Consider the following 18989-nt stretch of genomic DNA (forward strand, 5'->3'; position numbering starts at 1 on the left):
CCCTCTCATGATAGCATTTTGAGTTGAAATAGCTTGTTTTCCACTGAGATGGTGAAGTGACTGTGATCACTTTCCATTGGGCTCAATATTTTAAGAGAGGATGAAAAATGTGGAGCCCTCTTTTCAATTCTCAAGTCTTTGAAGACTTTTTAGCTTATATTTTAAACAAAAAACAAAACCCCACAAATAAACAAAACACAAAACAAAACAACAAAAAACCCCATCCCCCACCAAAAAGAAACCCAAACCACAAGGATTGAGAACAAAATATTTCAGAAGTGTAGTTTTCCCAGCAAAATAAACCCTTAGTTTCCAACTGAGATGGTTTTCCAGCCTCTCTTATAAACGGCTGTTGTGTCTATGTTGGCTTTCCAAGAAGCTAGAGATCTGCATGGAAAAAAGAAATCTCACTGATAGACATGGACTGCCTTTTACTACCTCACGCTTTCATATACCTGAACAAATTTAAACAAAAATTGAGAATAATTGTTATTTTTAAACTTGTGTATAATTTGAAGTAGACAGGGCAGGTTCTAGAGCAATGTATGGCGAAACTTTGGCATTAGAGTGTAATTAGTGTTCGTGTCTATTAATTCAACATCGTTATTTAGACCAGTAGTGTGGCAGTGTGCAGGTCAGGCCAAATTAGGAGAAGACTCCAATCTGCTGGGCAGTATTTTATTCCCTCCTGAGTAGTGCCAGTGGCTGTGGTTTCCAGTCTTGTATAAAGTGTTGAGTACAGCAATGCGCTGGGGCAGGGGTCGTTGTGTAGCTGGTGCCTGATCTTAGGTTAGGCTAAAGAAATGGCAGCAAAATGAAGAATTAAGCAAAAAAGGACAAGGGAATTGAAACTGAGAGTAAGCTTGGGTATGTGTTGTCAAATATCCATGCAGCCTGCAGATGTGAGAGATTCTTTTGCTTCCTCTGCTTTAGGAGTTACCCTCAACCTGCATGGATAGTAGAGCCTTTACTGAACAGCCATTTCTTATAGATGGCTTAACATGAAATAAAAATTAAGTAATGGTATAATAAAGTAGCAGTGGCATCATTAGGGAGCACTAATTATTATAAAAATTATTCTTGCATTTGACCAGAACGCTGAAAATTTTGCCACCTCTTAGTTGTTATAATGTTGCATATAGATTAAGCGTGTTTCTTATTGACTTACTCCCTAACCATTTTTTTAAACTATGTCGATTCTGTCTTCCCTGAGGGCAAATTATGAAGTGAGTAGAAGTTTGTAGTTAACATTTAAAACTTTCCCCATCTTAAGTTATATTTCAAACTTGATGTGGAAGTTTCAGGCAGCTAAATGGGACTGTATGAAGCTCTTACTCCTTTGCATTCAAAAATGTCACACTTGATAGCAAAGCAAGCTTTAGTAATTTTATCCAGGAATACAGGGAGTGTTGAGCCACAGTGATGTTGTCTGTTCTGTCAGCTTCCCAGATCACTGATTGCAGTAATTCTGTGAGGGTTAGTCTTTGCTCAATATTGAGCAGGGAGAAGTATTTCAGTGCAAGCGCTTCTAACCCTCTCTATTTGAAGTGTTTTGTTTGAGTTTGTAAGTATTTTGGCCTTTTAAAAATGGATTTATGTTTATAGTCACTTTCTTGTTTTCAGCTAAGCCATAACATTAAAACTGTGACCTTAAGACCAAATGGTAGAAAACTCTGCTGCCTGATGCTAACACTAAAGGATACCAGCTTCCTGACAATTGATAAGGTACCGTTTAAAGATGCAAATGAAATGCGGATGTATTTGGATGCAGTTCATCAAGACAGGGTTCATACTGGTGAGTGCAATTGTTGTAAATCATGTTGATAACAGTTTGGAGAGGAGTTGGTGCTGTGTTTTCTTTTTTTCATCTTTAGCCATTTTGTCCTCCTTGTGTTACTGACTTTCTTTGCATTTGTATAAATGCTTCTTTCTGGCCTTGAACCCCAGTTTTTGTTATATACCTTTCTCATAATGTACCTTTGTCATGTTGAACAATAAGCAGAGGTTAAACATGTAGGAATTGTTTATGTTGTACGTATGTTGGTATTTGAAAAACTCTTGTCTGCTTATCACACATGCATAGTCTCTTTCCTTTTTATTTTTCTTTTAAGTTTATTTTGTTCTTTTTAAGGGTAGGAACCTTATTGACAACTAAGCAAATGACCAATATAAGGAATTTCCATGAACACATGCTTATGTCTCTGCACTCAGAATATTGTCCTGTCTGTTGGCAAGAAATCTAATGTGTCCCTTCCAAAATCAAATCTAGCTAAATAACATCTTACAAATAAGAATGCTAATTAGTTAAATGCCAATCAAATCAAATGTTGTGTAATTTTCCTGTCAGCTGGGAAACCCTCTCAAGGATCTGGCAGCTTCGGAGGTGTGCTGGGCAGCAGGACCACACAGAAGGAAGCTAACAGGCAGTTCTCTTACATGGAGAACCAGGTTTGTTTACATGTTCAAATTATTCTTCTCCTCTAATTTTATTTCATTCATTTCCTCTTACTGTATGTTGTAATATTTTGCATCCAAAGTTGTTGTAACCTAGAGGATTTGGGGGCAGATGTATAAGGGAGGTTGGCACGTGTGTCTTACTTGCAAGGAAGTACATATTCTGTGTGAAGAAGAAAGGTCAGTGTCTGGCTGTGGAAGACAGAATATGTTCTTCATGCTGAGCTGTCAGGCCGAGAAGCAGCAGAAAGAGGGAAAGTACGTGATTAAGACTTGCTTCTCACATAGTTTGGAATGTATCTTTGTTTATACTGAACACCTTATGTAGCAGCTGAACGTGTTATAGTCAGCATAGGTCTCAATGAGTTTAGCAGATGTTAGCTAAATGTATATATTGAAAAGCTGCTGACCCAGTTTTGTATCAGAATAAAGTTACTGAATTTGTGGCATTCTGCTCAGATTTTTGTGTAAATTTTGCAGACTTCTCCCTGAAAGTGGTTTTCCTTCATCCTGCATAACACAGATTTCATGGTGTATCTGCCAGCTTTAATTTGCATTATCTCCTCTGTGAATATACTTGTATTACCACCCTGAGGGATAATAATTTTTGACATTGTCCCAAAACAAATTTTACATATTGCTTAAAGCCAATCTCGCAGTAAAAACTCTAAGGCTTTGCATACAGTGCTAAGATTAGATGTGTTTAGCTTTCAGGTTGAAAATTGACCAACATTCCTTAGTCAACCAGCTGTTAGCTGTTTCCACTATACTACATGTGGTGCTTGCTTGGCCCAAGGCTGTAAGGGCACTCTTCTAGTTGTGTGCGTTTTAATATGGCTTTTTTTTTTTTAATACTACCTGGGATTGATCTGGGGATAGGTATGAGTCATGCCTTGGGTTTTTTAGTGTCTAAGCATGTCAAGGAGATTTTAAAAGCTAGTGTTCAACTGACTTAGCGTTGGAAAATGAGAAAGGAAATTGGTTACTTCAGTAGAGTTTCATGTTTATTACTTGCATGGATACAGTCACAGTTTTACCTCTGTCTAATTAGTGTTAAAGTCTCTTAATCTAATACAAGTAGCATTTTTGTGCTTTTGGATGCCACACTGTAACAAGTAGAACAGTGGTGTAAATACTAGTGTAGACTGAAGATGGTCACAGTTTTCACTGTCTGGGTTGTCTCCCTGCCCCCTTCCACTTGGGCTTTTCAGACTCCTCCCAAAAGAGTGACTGTGGAAAGTAAGGAGGAAAATCCGTTTCGCAAGGTGCTGGGTACCCCAGCGAGAGCTTCTGTTAAGAATTCTGCTGGAACTGGAACATCGAGCAACAGGGTGAACATTACAGCATCTCCTGCATCATCAACCCCTCACAGAACGGGCCTGTTGGAGAATCGGTAGGAGTGTTATCCTCTTATTATGATATTGCTAAACTTTAGCTCTTTATAGAGCTGCAGGTAGAACTTGGTACACCTAGAAGTAGGACTGGAATATATTTCTTCCTCTGGTTTTGCTGTTACTTTTAACAGGCTGTTAATATGTGCTTTTCTAGCCTCTGGCTGGTACTGGCACTAACGTAAGAGTTGGGCAGACCAAATTCTTTTCTGTATGCTATGTCATAAAAGTGGAGATTGTGGAAGATAGGTACAAAATGTGCAGAAAGCCTTGAGGAGTTCTGTTCAGTTGGAAGAGGATCATTTACTAGCCTTTCTGAAAGAATGACCACTTCAAAAATTTTTTGTCATCAGTGAAAAGAGGAAAAGAGCACAACCGCCTGGTTCAGAAATGAGTGAAGACTATCCCAAAGAGAATGATTCTTCAACGTAAGTAACCATGGTTTCTAATTTCTGATTTAAACTCTTTGTTCATTTGTAAAGGTATTTTTTTCTGAAAAGAATGCTTGGGTATTTCTTGTCTCAGCAACATGGTACAGACCAGCCACTGGTGAACTTCTGAATACAGTGGGTGCTTGGAACAGCGTTTGCATTCAGGATTAGTGTGGGAGATACAACCTGCTCTAGCAGTTGATTTGCAGGAACTGACACATGCAAATTTTGTGTCATCAGTTTAGTCAGGATGGTCATATGTGCCATACGTGTATAGCAGTAGGTGCTGCCTTTATTGAACTTGCTTTGAACCCTTTCAAAACCAAATTCATAAAGGGAAGTAGCCATTTGGAGAATAAGCTCTGCGTGTTTGAAATCAGATTTAATCATAAGTAAGGAGGCTTGTTTAAATGAATTGCTTAAACTTACCTGCAAGTAAAGTTTAATTGTTTCATAGCCCAGTATTTAAAGGTGATAACAGCGAAATGTTTTAAAATAAGTTGTAAATATCAAGCAGGAACATTCTTTATCTTCTATGACTGTGCTGACTTCCACTATTGTTTATCTGTAGGAATAATAAAGCCTTGAGTGATCCAGCTTGGAAGTACTTAAACAGCAGCAGAGAGAAACAGTTGAATCTGAAGCAGGCAGAGGAAAATAGGGCATCAGGTAAAAAAATGAAAGTTAAGCCAAATGACACCTGACTTTGACCAGTATGGTTTTTCCCCTTTGATACTAGTTTTGAAAGTTGCTGCAGAGATGGTTTTCCTAATCTGCTTTCCCTGTCCCACTAATTTTCTTGCTTTCTATAGAGCCATATATGAGATGCAAACAACTTTCATTTTCAAAGCCTGTCCTGCTGTAGCATGACCCTGACCTTTATACTTGGGTGCTGCTGCCAGCCCATGTGCCAGCTTGTTTGAAAACTCAACAAGCAGCTTCAAGCTTTGCTCCAAGCTGCCCTTCGCCTTGGGAGGGGATTTCTGGAAACACCTAAGGATTTCCCTTTTGCTCTCTTTCTTTTTTAATTTTAAGGCTCTGCTTTTCTATTGATGCCCACATGAATTGTAGACTGGTTTTTGTGCTGAAAATGGATACTGTTTGCTTTTTGCTTCCTTATCTCATTCGCAGAATGTAGAGGAGGAGCTCTTTGGGGCCAGGACTTTTGTTCTGTTTGTTGCACCACCATACTGGTGTGTGGCAAGGTTTTATTGACAATACAGAAATAACAACAATGCGTACCTAAGCTAGTAAGCAGCACCGTTCTTCAGTTTTACTGCTAAATGCTGAGCCGCTTTCCCCATAAAGTGAAACGCATTCAAGATTTTGTTTTTATGGGAAATGTTGCTGAATGCATTCTTTTTTTAGTGCAGCTCTGATGGCACAAACATGTTGCTGGAGGAGCCAGTAAGGTCAATGTTGATCTCTGAATGAAAATCTGCTTTGCTCTTTAGAGTTAACATTAGAATCTGTCAGTGTATACCTGCAATTTCAGGTAACAGTATTGCAAACCTTTTTCATATAGCTGCATTTTTTTCAAGGCTGCATGGCTCAAACCACTTCAAGCAGGGATAGAAGCAAATGTTTATTCATTATCCAACCTAAATTATGCTGTGATTCACTGTAACAGATTTTTTTCTTTTACTCTTGAGAGCATGTTTTTTAGGTGACACCATTTGAGGCATTAGAGTCTCAGGATCTGACACTATGACATCAGAACAATGAAACAATCGTATTTTGCCCCAAGCACATAGTAATTTACAATGGAATTTGGAGTGGGAAGATAAACCTTTCACTTCTGCATATTTGCCTTGAATTTTGAGAGCACTGTATTGGAAATCCCTAGTGGGTTTTCTGTTATGTGTCTTCTATATTTGAACAAGAAGTGGATATTTATTACCCTTCAGACAGTTAGGACCATTCAATGACTTGTTAATGTTCACATTGCTGTTCAGAATTGATGAAGATTATGGTAATAAATTAAATTTAAACTGCAGCGTGCATTATTTGCATTATTATTTGCATTAGTACTTCTAAGTATGTGTGTTAGTAGTTCCCCAGCCAATCCTGTAAAACAGTATTTGAAGATTTTTAAACCTTTTGACTAAATACTTTTCAACCAGTTTTATATCATATAAATAGCTGAGTTACCTGCAATAAAATGACCTGCCTCTCTCTCTGTTTTTCAAGGTATTTTACCACTGCAGTCATCGTCCTTTTATGGTAGTCGATCCTCATCAAAAGAGTACTCCACAGGCAGTTCCACCCTGGACAGGTAGGACTGATTCACTGGCATGAACTGTAAATGACAATTCTTTACCAGAAATTAGGATCTTCAGTTTCTTGTGTGCTATGCATCTTATATGCATAAAATGAGTGTATATATATAATTTTTTTTCCCCCGGGAGTATAATCTAGATATTCGGTGTGGCTACCATCACTGTAGTTAAATCTACAAACTCCAGTTACTGCTTGCAATAGACAGACTTGAGAGATTTTAGAAAGTCTATTATAGTTATTGTGAATGACTAATACAAATTATATCTAAGCTCTAGAAGGTTCAAATGCTATATAAACTCTGGAATTTTAGACTAAATCGTTGCTTCATTTTTCCCAAGTAGATAGATGGCACGAAACACTATATTTTAGTAACACTGAATCCTGACAAGGTTGAGATTTTTTGTGTTAGATGCTGTGCAATCAGACTGTCAGTCTCTGCCTTACGTAGGTGAGATACAAGATCAAGATAAAAAAGAAGCATTGTCCACTTTTTACACATGAGGGACTGAGGTCCAGGGTGATTAAGTTACAAGAAAGAGGCTGAAAATGAAAACTGTGGCCCAGATGTGAATTTTAAGTGTATCTTAGGAGTGGTGATCTCATGCTACACGATCGTTCTTCCTCTCATCATACAGTGTGGGGAATTGTTAGATATCTTAAAGACAAAAGACTGCATGCACACCTGTAGATGTAACAAAACTTAACCAAAGTATTTAAGTGCTCTGGAAACAAATTCTCTCTCTCACACATCTTTTGCATTATAATACATGCCAGTTATCTTGTGTGGCTTTATCAGTCCTTGTCTTCTATAGTGATACAATTCCAGTGTCACAGGCTATAGTCGTTTAAGGAATAGCATTAGAAATCTTACATTTCTTGTACTTTATGTTTTTAGGTCTAGTGTATCCAGCCAGACCTCTTCAGCCAAAAGGAGCCTGGGATTTCTTTCTCAGCCTGCCCCTCTTTCTGTTAAAAAAATGAGATCTAATCAAGATTACACAGGGTGGAACAAACCCCGAGTGCCACTTTCCACACATCCTCAACAACAATTACAAGGGTGAATTTAATTTTCTTTATCTAGCATGCACACTTTGGTTATCATAACATGAACATTCTAGTTATAATTATTTAATGAAAAAAACATCCTGAAATTAGTGAACGCTGAGACAGGGAACACTTGTCGTAGTTTGGAAAATATGTATTCTTAAATTCACTTCCTGAGAATTTTAGAGATGTAATAATTTCAGGTAATTAGTGTTCCTTTTGTATACTTATGCAGTTAATTTCTCTATCTTATGTATATACACACACTTTTAAAAATTTTGGTTGTAGAAACTCATGGGTGCCTAAGCGATAAATGCCATGTCCCGTGAGTTTTCAGTGTAGTTTGAAGGGTAAGAGGGCAGCTCCAATAAGAAACTCTGCGGGGAGTGGCTGGGGTGAACATCCCACATGTTAGTAGTGCTGTGTTTAACACTGGCATGTTCACACATTGACATACATACCATGTTCAATCTTCTTTTTTTCAGATTTTCAAACTTGGGAAACACCTGCTATATGAATGCCATTCTACAGTCCTTGTTTTCAATTCAATCTTTTGCTAATGATTTGCTCAAGCAGGGTATCCCATGGAAGAAAATTCCACTCAATGCACTTATCAGGTAAAAGTTACTTTCTGGGAAGGATATTTTCTCTTTCATTACTGAGAAACTAGTTTTGTAATACTGAAGCACCTTTGTAGAGAGTAATTTGCATGTGTAGATAATAAAATAAATTCTAGGCCTCTCTGTATTTTGGAGTTTTACTTTAGACGTAGGAAGTAGACTTAGAAACTGCAATGCTGAGTTACAGGCAGTCTTCTATATCTTCTGTATTTCTAGTGGCAGAGTGAAATGCTTCAGTAGACAATGCAAGAAACTGCAAAATAAATAGATGCAGAATAACTTCTTTTTAAAACATTACTAGCTAGGGTTTAAGCTGGTCACTAACTTCACCTGGTATGTGAGGGCTTAAGCCTTTTTGGAAAAAATCCTTTTTCTAGTACCTGTTGAGAGTGTTTGAATTCTGCAGTTTTGAGTTCTTAATCTGTTTCTAAATTCAGCTGAACTCTCAGTCAAACTTCATGCCAAGAAACTGCAAAGGTTTCTGTATTATGTAAAACTCTTTTTCTTTTTGAAATATTAAATTCCTGTGCCATTCAGATTCCTTGGTGTGTCTATCAGAAAGGCAAACTGCTGTTTGTACCACACTGTACCATTTGGAATTTTTATGATATGTGCTCTTGTGTACCTCATGTCTTTTCTCTTACTAAACAAGATGCAGGATTATCAGAGCCATTTCTGTTTCCATTTCATAGCCTTTTCTGTCTTTGGGGGTCATTTCTATTTTTGCTATGCCTTTTTGAACTCTTCCTACGCTACTCGGGTTCAGAGGTTGTTCCCTATGCCCATTGAAATGTCCTTTCCCTAATTTTTGTGGAAAGACCTCTGCAGCTTGTGCCCCATATACCTGGTGGCAAATGGTGTGGGCAGAGCTTGTGCCACAGGACCTGTGCTGGAGGGCAGCAGGTGGTCCCGGGCGCAAGTACAAGTCAGAGCTGATACTTTGGCTCTGTCGGTTTGGGTATGGGCACTTGATCCCACGTGATGAATGATTTTCTGTTTGAAAAGCAAATACCTATCAACTGCATTCTGGTGAAAAAGGCGTCTTTCCCAATGTGCTTCACCGAGCAGTTGTGGAGGGTTAGGAGAGCACACGTTGTTACTATAGCTCAGCAGAGAGGCAGAAACTGGCGGAGCTGCAGTAAACTGATCAGATTATTTCGGTAACTGGGTATTAGTTGTTGGTTTGGGGCGGGAGGGGATTGCACAGGTATTTTCTGTCATATTGTGTGTGTGTGTGTCATGGGACATGACATCTTCCTGTCTCCCTCTCATGTATTTACTGTGACTGAACTGTTGTGTTTGGAATATACGGAGTGTGTATTTCCTACAAAATTGTAAAGCAGTTGTAAAGACCAGGAAATCACAGTAACTGAGAGGCAAAGGTAAAGTCAATTTGAAGAGTTTTTTAACAAAGTTACCAGTAACACTAAATGTAGCTTCAGCCAAGGAATTCCTCATGGCTCTTTTGGTTACAGCTGTTTTTCACTCTGGTGTGATGTTTTGCTGCCAGAAGGAGGAAGGCTTGAAACTGAGTGGAAAATTTAAAATTAAGAAAAAAAAAAAAATAGAAACCTGTCTGACCATGCAAGTTGAATTTAATGATTTTGTGTTGCTTATTTTGGCGCCATGTGATTTCACATCTCCCATCAGTACAAATATTTTCAAAAAGCATCGTGGGGTTTTTTTCTCATTGTAAAAGATAGAACAGAAATAAGTTTATAGAACTTTATAAGACTCTTCTCTTTACCTTAAAAGGCTGGAATTTTTTTTTTTTCATTTGGGTCCTGTTCCAATGATGGCCTCGAATGAGATTACAAAATACTTGAAATGGAAAAGGTTAATTATATATGAGATATTTTCATATAGAAACCATAAACCACTTATCACAGGAGAAAAGCTTTTAGAGATTCTTAAAATGAGGTATCATGAGTTTTATTTCTCTAAAGTCCTGGAAAGGCAATCAGTGTTTCCTTACATTGACTTCTGCAGGCGTTTTGCCCATCTGCTTGCTAAAAAGGATGTCTGCAGCCCTGAGGTTAAGAAAGAACTGCTCAAGAAGGTGAAAAGTGCCATTTCAGCTACCGCAGAGAGATTTTCTGGATACATGCAGAATGTAAGTACCATGTTGTCTAGAAACAATTATGTGTATTTTGTTCAGTGTTTGGACTGCATTGAACTCCCGTCAAGCTTCAACTGTTTGACAGTGACTTGAGCTTTTGATTGAATGATGAGCAGAACTGTCTTATTATTGCTGAATGCAATGAACTAAAACATAATTTCCCCAGTCTGTGTGTGTTTGAGAGCAGGATACCGAATGAAGTTGTACAAAACCACTTTGAGTTTACCCCGTTTCTAGGATGCACATGAATTCTTGAGCCAGTGTCTGGATCAGCTGAAGGAGGACATGGAAAAGTTAAACAAAACTTGGAAGAGTGAGCCAGTCCCTAATGAAGATAACTCCCCCGGACGGGCTTCTGATGACCTCTCAGCCACCAAAGTTTATACGTGTCCGGTTATCAGTAACTTAGAGTTTGAGGTTCAGCATTCTATCATTTGCAAAATGTGAGTATGCTGGAGAGTTTTTCTCATTTGTACTTTAAAAGACAGAAAAGTGTTTCCATATTATATGACTTCATCTGCAAGATATAACTAGAACTAAGAACTATGTTTTTCCAAAGCTAGATATTTGGAAAATATTCTACAGTCTAGAAATGCTGTAAACCTCACACCACACTGCTGCTGCTACAGGCCTCCTTTAAACAGTCTCGATCCATTTAGTTCCTCATTACGTATCCAGTGGAAAGCTGCTGTGCTTTGCTTTTTGCATACTGGTTGTATGAAAATAAGCAGAAAAGGGGGTTTCAGCCAAGTAATGTTTCCTCTCTCTCAAAAAAAAATGGGAAGCTGTGTTTTTTATTAATTCTTTCCCAAGGCCTTCCAGGGAATGGCATTTTCTTCTGTCTCTGTAGGTTATTGCGGAAAAAGATGTAAACCAGTATGTCTGGCCATTCGTTGAGTATGACCTGTGCAGCAAATTTCCTTATGGGATGTTTGCATTCCACTGAGTTGTCATAAACACAGATATTTGGGAATATTACTTTGTGTGTACTCCATTAGTTCCCTAAAATAATTAGAAATAAATTGCATGCACGTAATAATTATTGAAAATAATTATTGTAGGGTCTTTTTTTAAAATTAAAAAAAGCATAAGAAAATTGAGATTTCTTTTTAGATGGACCCTGTTTTGTTTCTAAAAACAGACAAAGTACTTCTAGGCTTTCCATTCTTATGGACTGGGCTGACTTCTTTTCTCCTAAGAACGCTGACTAAGACGTGTTTGGCTACATAGCAGTCACTTTGATTTCCTGTATACCTGATCACTTGCCTCTCCAAAGAAGTCTGTGGTTTTTTGTTCTCACCCTTACAGAAATGTTTCTTTCAACTTCTAAAGCATCAAAGTGAAATCTCAAAGTTCAACTTTGTAATAAGCATCAAACAGTTTCACTTTTATGAGTGAAATAGGTTGATGAAGAGGCATATATTTACTGGGAAGTTATTTTAGCCTAAAAAATCTTAAGTTGTCATTGATTTCAAGTATATTTTTTGTCAGACTTACATAAGCGTGTTTCTTTTTTAGGTGTGGTGAAACAGTCACCAAACGAGAACAGTTTAATGACCTCTCCATTGACCTTCCTCGAAGAAAGAAATTGCTTCCTTCTCGATCAATCCAGGATTCTCTTGACCTTTTTTTTCGGGTACATAGTTTTCAGGTTGTCTTTATTCACTGTGGAGTAGGTGTAGATTCTTTATCATATGGAAACTTTGATTGTGTAGCTGATTATTAGTTTCTATGACAGTAGTTGCAGGCATGTGAAATAATTAACTTTTCATTCTTTTGAGATTTGGACTTTTAACAGTAGGTAGGAGTTTCTTATTGTAAAATATTGTGATAAAATAACTGATCCTTACAATACTGCTATGAAATAGGTAAACTTCCCCACTTTGTGATGGAAGAGTTGAGACAAAAGAGAGGAGGGAGGCAGTCAGATTGAGAGAGTCACTTGGGAATTCCTGGTTGCTCTCTTGGGCTAGGATGCTTCAACAGCTTATGTACCAGCCTAAATTGGCATGGAGGAAAAAGGTCATGCAAATATAATAATTAAAAAAAAATAGTTGTAATATGTGGATGCTTATCTTGTAAATAGATCTTCAAGGTGAGATTTCTGAAAGCTGAAAATGAGCCTTACCTCTCTGAATTAGTGTTGCATTTTGTCGTATTTCAGGACAGATCTTTGTTTTTTCTGCGTTTACAGATAATGTTTTCAACAGATGGAAGAAAAAGCCTAGCAATTATTCTAAAAGCTGGTGGAGGTCTTACACTTAAAATTTAAAAAATTCTTAAAATTATAGTGGTGTCCTTTGGCCTCACTTAGAGAAAAGGGCTGTAGAAATGTTTGATGGCTAAGACACGTGATTTGAGCACAGTGTTGCTTCCCCTTTTGCTACCTTTTCAAAACTCTACTACGGTGCAGCACATCCTTGACAAGTTTAGATGTAGATAGCTTTTCAGGAACAAAGTTGAGGTTTCGAAGAAAAGGAAGAAAACTTCCACCAAAGGTTATTAGGAAAACAAAACCAACGAAACAAATCTGTGTATGGGAGGGAAAACCATAAACCTTGCAAGATTGTCACCTCTCTTTGGAAGCTAATTTGTCTCAGCTGTGGCTAATTCACTGGCCTGCAATAGACTTGCAGGAGAAATTCCACCTGTGTTAGCAGATAAGTTGTCATGTTGTAATCTCTGCTACCTGCCCTCTTGTCAGATGTCCTCTCGTTCGGTCATGTTGAAGGTGGTTGTAACTTTAAGTGTAACTGCTGTTTTGAAGAGCTTCCGTGACAGCCAAAAGCAATGTGCTTTCTGTTGAGATCTGTTTGATGTGTCTTTTGTTCCACTAGTCATTTTTGTGTTCTCTGAAACAGGCAGAGGAAATCGAGTATTCCTGCGAGAAGTGCAATGGAAAGTCTGCTGTTGTCACACACAAGTTCAACAGGCTTCCCAGGTACATGTTGGTATCCGTTCCTCTCTTTCCTGGAACCACCTGTTAGAACAGTGCAAACAAAAGTCTCTCAAAGAATAAAGCTGAGAAAAGGGGTAGGACAGTGTGTACGGTGATCAGCATGTGAGAAAGATGCATGTGCAAAACCAGTATTTAGTCTTCATGCTGTTCTTCGGTTTCCCTCTAAAGAAGCTCTTTTGGGCACCCTCTGCAACTCTTTTTTTTCTTCCTCCCTATCAACTACACAAGGAGGGCCGAGTTTTCCCCTTCCCCTTTTCTTGGGGTTTCTGGGATGTGAGGGAAGCGGAAACAGTAAACATATTCTGGAAATTTAATATTTTGTGCTCAGCTGACTTAACGGGCAGGGCTGAGTTAGAGGCATTTGTTCCAGTAGGTCTATAAAGGGTTTTGCTTTAATCAATTAATTCTTCCCATGCTGATAGCAGTTTTGTCTCTCAGTAAGCGTGACACTTTGAGGCAGAATGCAGACACTTGGAGGGTTAATGCACTCTCAATAGTTTCTGACCTCATGGCTGGGTTTACTTCATTATTTAGAGTGGAAGTGCTTGGAGGTAGGGATTATTTTCTCATGGGATGTAAACCTAAAAGAGTCTGTTGGGTGACTTTATCTGCCCTATGTCCTTGTCCCGGGTGTCCTCATACTGAACCCTGTGACCTGGTAGTTAGATTGCATTTTGCTTAACTACCGTATTTATGCTAACGCTGCAAAACTGTTGTCTAAGTTTTTTAATATTAGCACAACACCAGTGATGATACAGCTGTGTGATCTAAACAGATGGTACAAAGTGCAGCATGAGGGAGAAGGTTCGGTATAAGGAGACCTTTTCAGGCTCTTTATACTGTTGTGATCAAAAGCTCTTTCAAAGAGAAAGCGTCGTCGTGACAGATAAACCAAGTTCACTTCTTGCACTGGGCACAGTTCTTCCTCAATTTTAGGCAGCTGTGTGATCCCTCCATCGCAGTCTTGAACACCTGGGAGTAGTATACTAGCATTCTGGCCTATAATGATAATATTTTAATTGTTTTGTGCCTCTTACTGTGTAGTAGAAAATAATGAGTTTGGTAAGAGCTGCTTACTTCCGCTCGACTGAAGAGCAAGGTGATGCAGATCAAAGCAAGAGGCCTCTGGAGTCGGCAGAGTCTGCACTCTGCACCTTGCACAAAGTTGAGTGATGGGCAGGAGAGTAATTACCCATCTCTTGCCAAATAAGAGATGGGTGGTATTTCCTTTCCACGCTGAAGTAATAATCTTTTTAGAATCAGGTGAATGCATTTTGTAAACAGGGCTACTTGGATTTTGAATCGGTTTTCCAACCTCTGTCTTGAGATTAACGTTTGTCCTTCTCTCATATCTCTCAGGGTCCTGATTCTTCATCTGAAACGATACAGCTTCAATGTAGCGTTGTCTCTCAATCATAAAGTCGGGCAGCAGGTGGTTATTCCAAGATACTTAACCCTACTTTCACACTGTACGGAAAGCACTAGGCCGCCGCTGGCGCTGGGATGGAGCGTCCATTCTGCTGTGTAAGTGTACAACTCGTGATTCATCACTGCCATGTTAAGCACATATACCTCAAGGCAAGCAGTTAGATCTCCTCCAGAAGGTGTCTGGGCAAGGAAATGTTAAAATTCAGATGTGCACTGCTAATTTGTAATGATGCCATCATGAGAACCTGTATGGAAAGGAAGCATGATGGAAGCAGTAGGAAGAGTTGGTGGGGCATTATCTAGGGAATATTTGGTAAGATAGAATTCTTCACTGTACTCGAAAATAGCTTTCCTGTCCTTTTTATGAGAACTTTTGTCAGTAATTTCTAAAATTTATGCCTCTTGGTCCAAAATAATCTAGATTACCTTTCCCTTCACAGCACACTTAATGCTGCTTAGGAGATGCAACATCCTACCTTTTTCTGCTAATATCCACTTAGACCTCCTGCGCTGTCATTCATTTTTCAATGTCTTTCCTGTGCCACTGTTATATCTGAGCACTTCACAGGCTGAATATGCTCTCTCCTTTTCCCTTATTTCTGTGCAGCTGCTTGTCCTGAGACACAGGGATTAAATGTGCCAGCTGTCACATAGGAAGTCTGTGGCAGAATAAGGAACAAGAAACCCTCAGGTCTCTTGTGGTTCCTGCCCAGTGACATAGCCTCAGTAACCCTAGTGAGTTAGGACGCATCTGGTGTATGTGTTCAGCGGTGTGACAGGCGTTCTTGTGCTGAACGTTCAGTGGCGTTTACAACAATAGAAATCTTGACGTTTTAAACATAACAAAAAGCTTAAGTTAACCAGAACAAAAATACTTGAAAATATATTTGAAATAGCTTTTCAATGGCTTTTTTTCAGTCATTTAAACCATTCTGATTAACCAGAGAATGGAAAGGTGACTAGGCTGGACAGAAGTAGCCCTAGTTTGAGGAGGAAGGTTAGAAAATATTTGGAGGCCGTCTGGTAGATAGATGCGTAGTGATACTGATGGACTTGGAAGAGCCCGTGAAAGGATCAAATGGAGCGGGAAGTTTGTTCAGAAGAATCCAGGTAAGGGAGGAGAAACAGAGATGTGGGACATGCCAGAAAACCAGCTAATCCGGACAGCAGCAGGGGACTGTGGTTTGGGAGCAGGAGCTCAAGTGTTGGTGGGAACCAAAAAAAAAAGGAATGAATTGTCTTGACATGGGAGCTCAAAGCCTTTAATTTGTGAGCTTGTCCCCAAGGCTGCATCACTAAGAAGTGAATCAAGTTTAAAGGATTATATAAGGTTTTGAACAACTGTTGTATATTTATAGCATGATGGAGTTATTAGTCTAAATCTAAGCAATTAGCAAGTACATAATGGTATTCTGCTTGTTCCTTTGGTCATGAATTTGCATGCATAGCAGACAAGTAACCACTTCTTTTTTAGGTACTGTAACTACTGGAATAAATACTTTGCTTTTTCAATAGTTCCCGTCCATTGAAAGCCTCCCAAATGGTGAATTCCTGCAGTATAACCACTTCCACGCCTTCTAGGTGAGTTATAGCTCTGAAGTGCCAGTGGCTTGGGCTTTCATGGGATAATTTTTAAGGCGTTTTAAAATTTTCTAATTATTCTTCTCTAATCTTTCCACTTTTTCTGTTTGTTTTCTTTCTATTTTTTTCTGTTGTAGTAAATTATTTCAACTGCTGTCTTTTTTCATATCTGAGTTTTACTGGTGTTACGTGCTAGCTGAAATTAGTATCAATGGTATAGTTTGCCTAGTTGACATGATCACCTTAGCATTTCTCTTGAGAACCTTTGGGGACTTGTAAGTAAGCAAAGGTGATTTTTCTTTTTCAGACTAATCAGCAGAATGAGAACTGGGTTTAGTTTGTACAGATGATTTGTCAGTGCCAGCTATCTCAAACTAGCTTGCATTTTTAGTTGCAAGTCACATATATAAGAAGCAAAATGGCTTCTAATTCTGCAGTTTAGCTATTTTCTCTGTTCTGGCTCTGTGGAGCCCCAGTGTGGGTTTTGAGAGCAGGTGATTAGTTCCTTAAGTTGATTTGCAAAGATGAGAAGGCACTGTTCTTATTAGGCCCTTTTGAAAGGCCAGTTTTTGATATAGTGAAAAATGTGATATTACACTGGATAGTTTTGTATTGTGGAACACTTAGAGACCACAGTTCCTAACTGAGCAGAAATCATGACTTCCCCAGACTTCCTTGCTGGGCAATAAAGCCCAGAATCCTCAGCCTTAGAAGCAAGAGCCACACACTTAGTAACTTTTAAGGCTGTAAGTTGCTATTCCAGGCTTGAAGAAGGTATGGAAGTTAACCTAGTAAAAGATGGATTTTTTTTCTGAAAACCCTGCCTCCTATGTCAATAACGTTTCGTTGTGAATCGTTGCAGTTTGTTCCCCAAATTGTACTGCCCCACAATGTGAAAATTGGGTGTAACACACTTCTTTAGCAGTTACTTTGAAACAGATCTGTACAGTGCTACAATGCTATGCAGTTTTATAGCCATGTTTTTAATTTACAGAAAATACACTTTCAAGTCAAAGAGCTCTGCAGCACTCTGTGTAGATTCTGACAGCGATGATGAGCCGTTGAAACGTTCTGTTGCCCATAGCCAAAGGTTGTGTAACATACAGGGTAGAGATCAGCAACAACTGCAAGAAGAGCCAGAAAAGGTAAGGGTAAGAACCACAAACTTCCATATACGTAGATCCTGTATGTGCTCATGTCTGGCCTGTGCTTTTCTTAACATAGACTGTGAGTAAAGTTGATGTAAGATAACTTTTTCTCCTAATTAGCACTGCAGTGCTGGAAGGGAGTGCTTCGCTAATTGACCTCTCTGTACAGTTGTCTTGGGTTCCCACTGGGAACAGATGTAATTACTTGCAACTGCACTTAAGTTTTCAGGTTATGTATACCAGCTGCTTAGCAGTTTTGTCAGTCCTTTGGGTAACTTTTTCTGATAACATTTCCAGGCTGAAATATAATGGGGTGTCAATAATAAAATTATGCAGTAAAGCCCTTGATTAAATTAGATCCAGTAAAAGTTGGGCAAGTCAAAATATTCAGTCGAGAGAGGTTTTTGCACATCCAATCTATGTTTTCTTTCAAGTGTGGCTTTTTAAAAGCTTTAAGAAGCTGCAGTTATCAGCCTTTGGGAGTGGACACATAGAGTTGTGTAGAGATCAAGCTCATTGATGTAAACGTGTAGTTAATTTCAAATTGCCTTTGAGCTCTTCATTGCGACTAGTATTAATGTTGCTAAGACATTTTTTGCCTCAGTCAGGGCAGTGTGTTACCAGGTAGATGAGTTGTCTGGGGAAGAATGATGACCCAGTAGGGAAAGCAAGAAGCTTAGAGGATTATCTTGCAGTACTACTTCCTTCTGTTGGAGCATTGCAGGCCAAGTACTTGAGAAAGTGTCCTGCCTATCTGCTTCTCTAAAGTTTTTGACAATGTTAATGGGGTTATTTTAATAAATTAGAGAATTGTGGTCTTGCTTATGGCATGAAAGGACAGGCAGGAAGCTGGCTGAATAATAATAGGTAACAATAGGTAAGATATCTGCAGTTTCTCATCTGATGGGAAGAGCAAGCCAAGGGAGGATCCTGGTTCATTCAGTATTTCATAAATGATATAACAGATAATGAATATTAAATTTTCAGAAGACCCAGAGCTGGAAAGGGCTGCAAGTATGTTGAAGCTCAGAACTACAGTTAAGAATGATCTTGACAAATCTGAGAAATTGCCTAAAAATAGGAGGGGTTGTTCAGTAGGAACAGACTAAAGGTGCTAATCTTAGCAGGACTAATAGACTGTAAATGAGGGGTGGGAACAGCTGAGAAAGCAGTGGGCCCTCAGACAGGAGCGAAGGCTGAGCTGGTCACAAGGTCAGACTGGTTGAAAACATCAGTGTATAGACAGAGGCATAGCCTGCAGGTTGCATGAAGTAATAATTCCTTTTTTTCTCAGCATTGAGCTTTAGCTGGAGTTCTATATCCAGCTTTGGGCTCCAGACTCCAAAAGTTATAGATTAATTGGAGAGGGGCCCGAGGAGAGGAATATGAATGGTCAGAGGTCTAGAAAGGAAAAATTTGGGGAGGGAGGAGTAGGTGAATGAATGTGGGTCCTTTAGATTAAGGAGAAACTGAGGCAAGGCTTGTATCTTCAAGGAAGGGAAAGAAATTAATAAACACACTGTTTTCCGTGGCA

At 38.9% G+C, this 18989-nt stretch overlaps 1 protein-coding gene across 1 annotated transcript in view; it reads left to right on the forward strand.

Annotated features, from left to right (window-relative positions):
- The window catches only part of USP37 (ubiquitin specific peptidase 37), a 37386-nt gene that overhangs the window by 3127 nt on the left and 15270 nt on the right, over positions 1–18989 (forward strand). Inside the window, exons 3-17 of the mRNA XM_065638162.1 lie at positions 1624–1795; positions 2348–2448; positions 3666–3847; positions 4199–4273; positions 4848–4945; positions 6467–6551; positions 7452–7613; positions 8086–8217; positions 10210–10333; positions 10577–10782; positions 11858–11975; positions 13201–13280; positions 14658–14822; positions 16242–16307; positions 17302–17452. Coding sequence (XP_065494234.1) covers positions 1624–1795; positions 2348–2448; positions 3666–3847; positions 4199–4273; positions 4848–4945; positions 6467–6551; positions 7452–7613; positions 8086–8217; positions 10210–10333; positions 10577–10782; positions 11858–11975; positions 13201–13280; positions 14658–14822; positions 16242–16307; positions 17302–17452 — 1917 coding nt within the window. The remainder of the gene's footprint in view (positions 1–1623; positions 1796–2347; positions 2449–3665; positions 3848–4198; positions 4274–4847; positions 4946–6466; positions 6552–7451; positions 7614–8085; positions 8218–10209; positions 10334–10576; positions 10783–11857; positions 11976–13200; positions 13281–14657; positions 14823–16241; positions 16308–17301; positions 17453–18989) is intronic.

Source organism: Caloenas nicobarica, chromosome 6 (genome assembly GCF_036013445.1).
Source record: "Caloenas nicobarica isolate bCalNic1 chromosome 6, bCalNic1.hap1, whole genome shotgun sequence".
In the NCBI taxonomy this organism is placed as follows: Eukaryota; Metazoa; Chordata; class Aves; order Columbiformes; family Columbidae; genus Caloenas; species Caloenas nicobarica.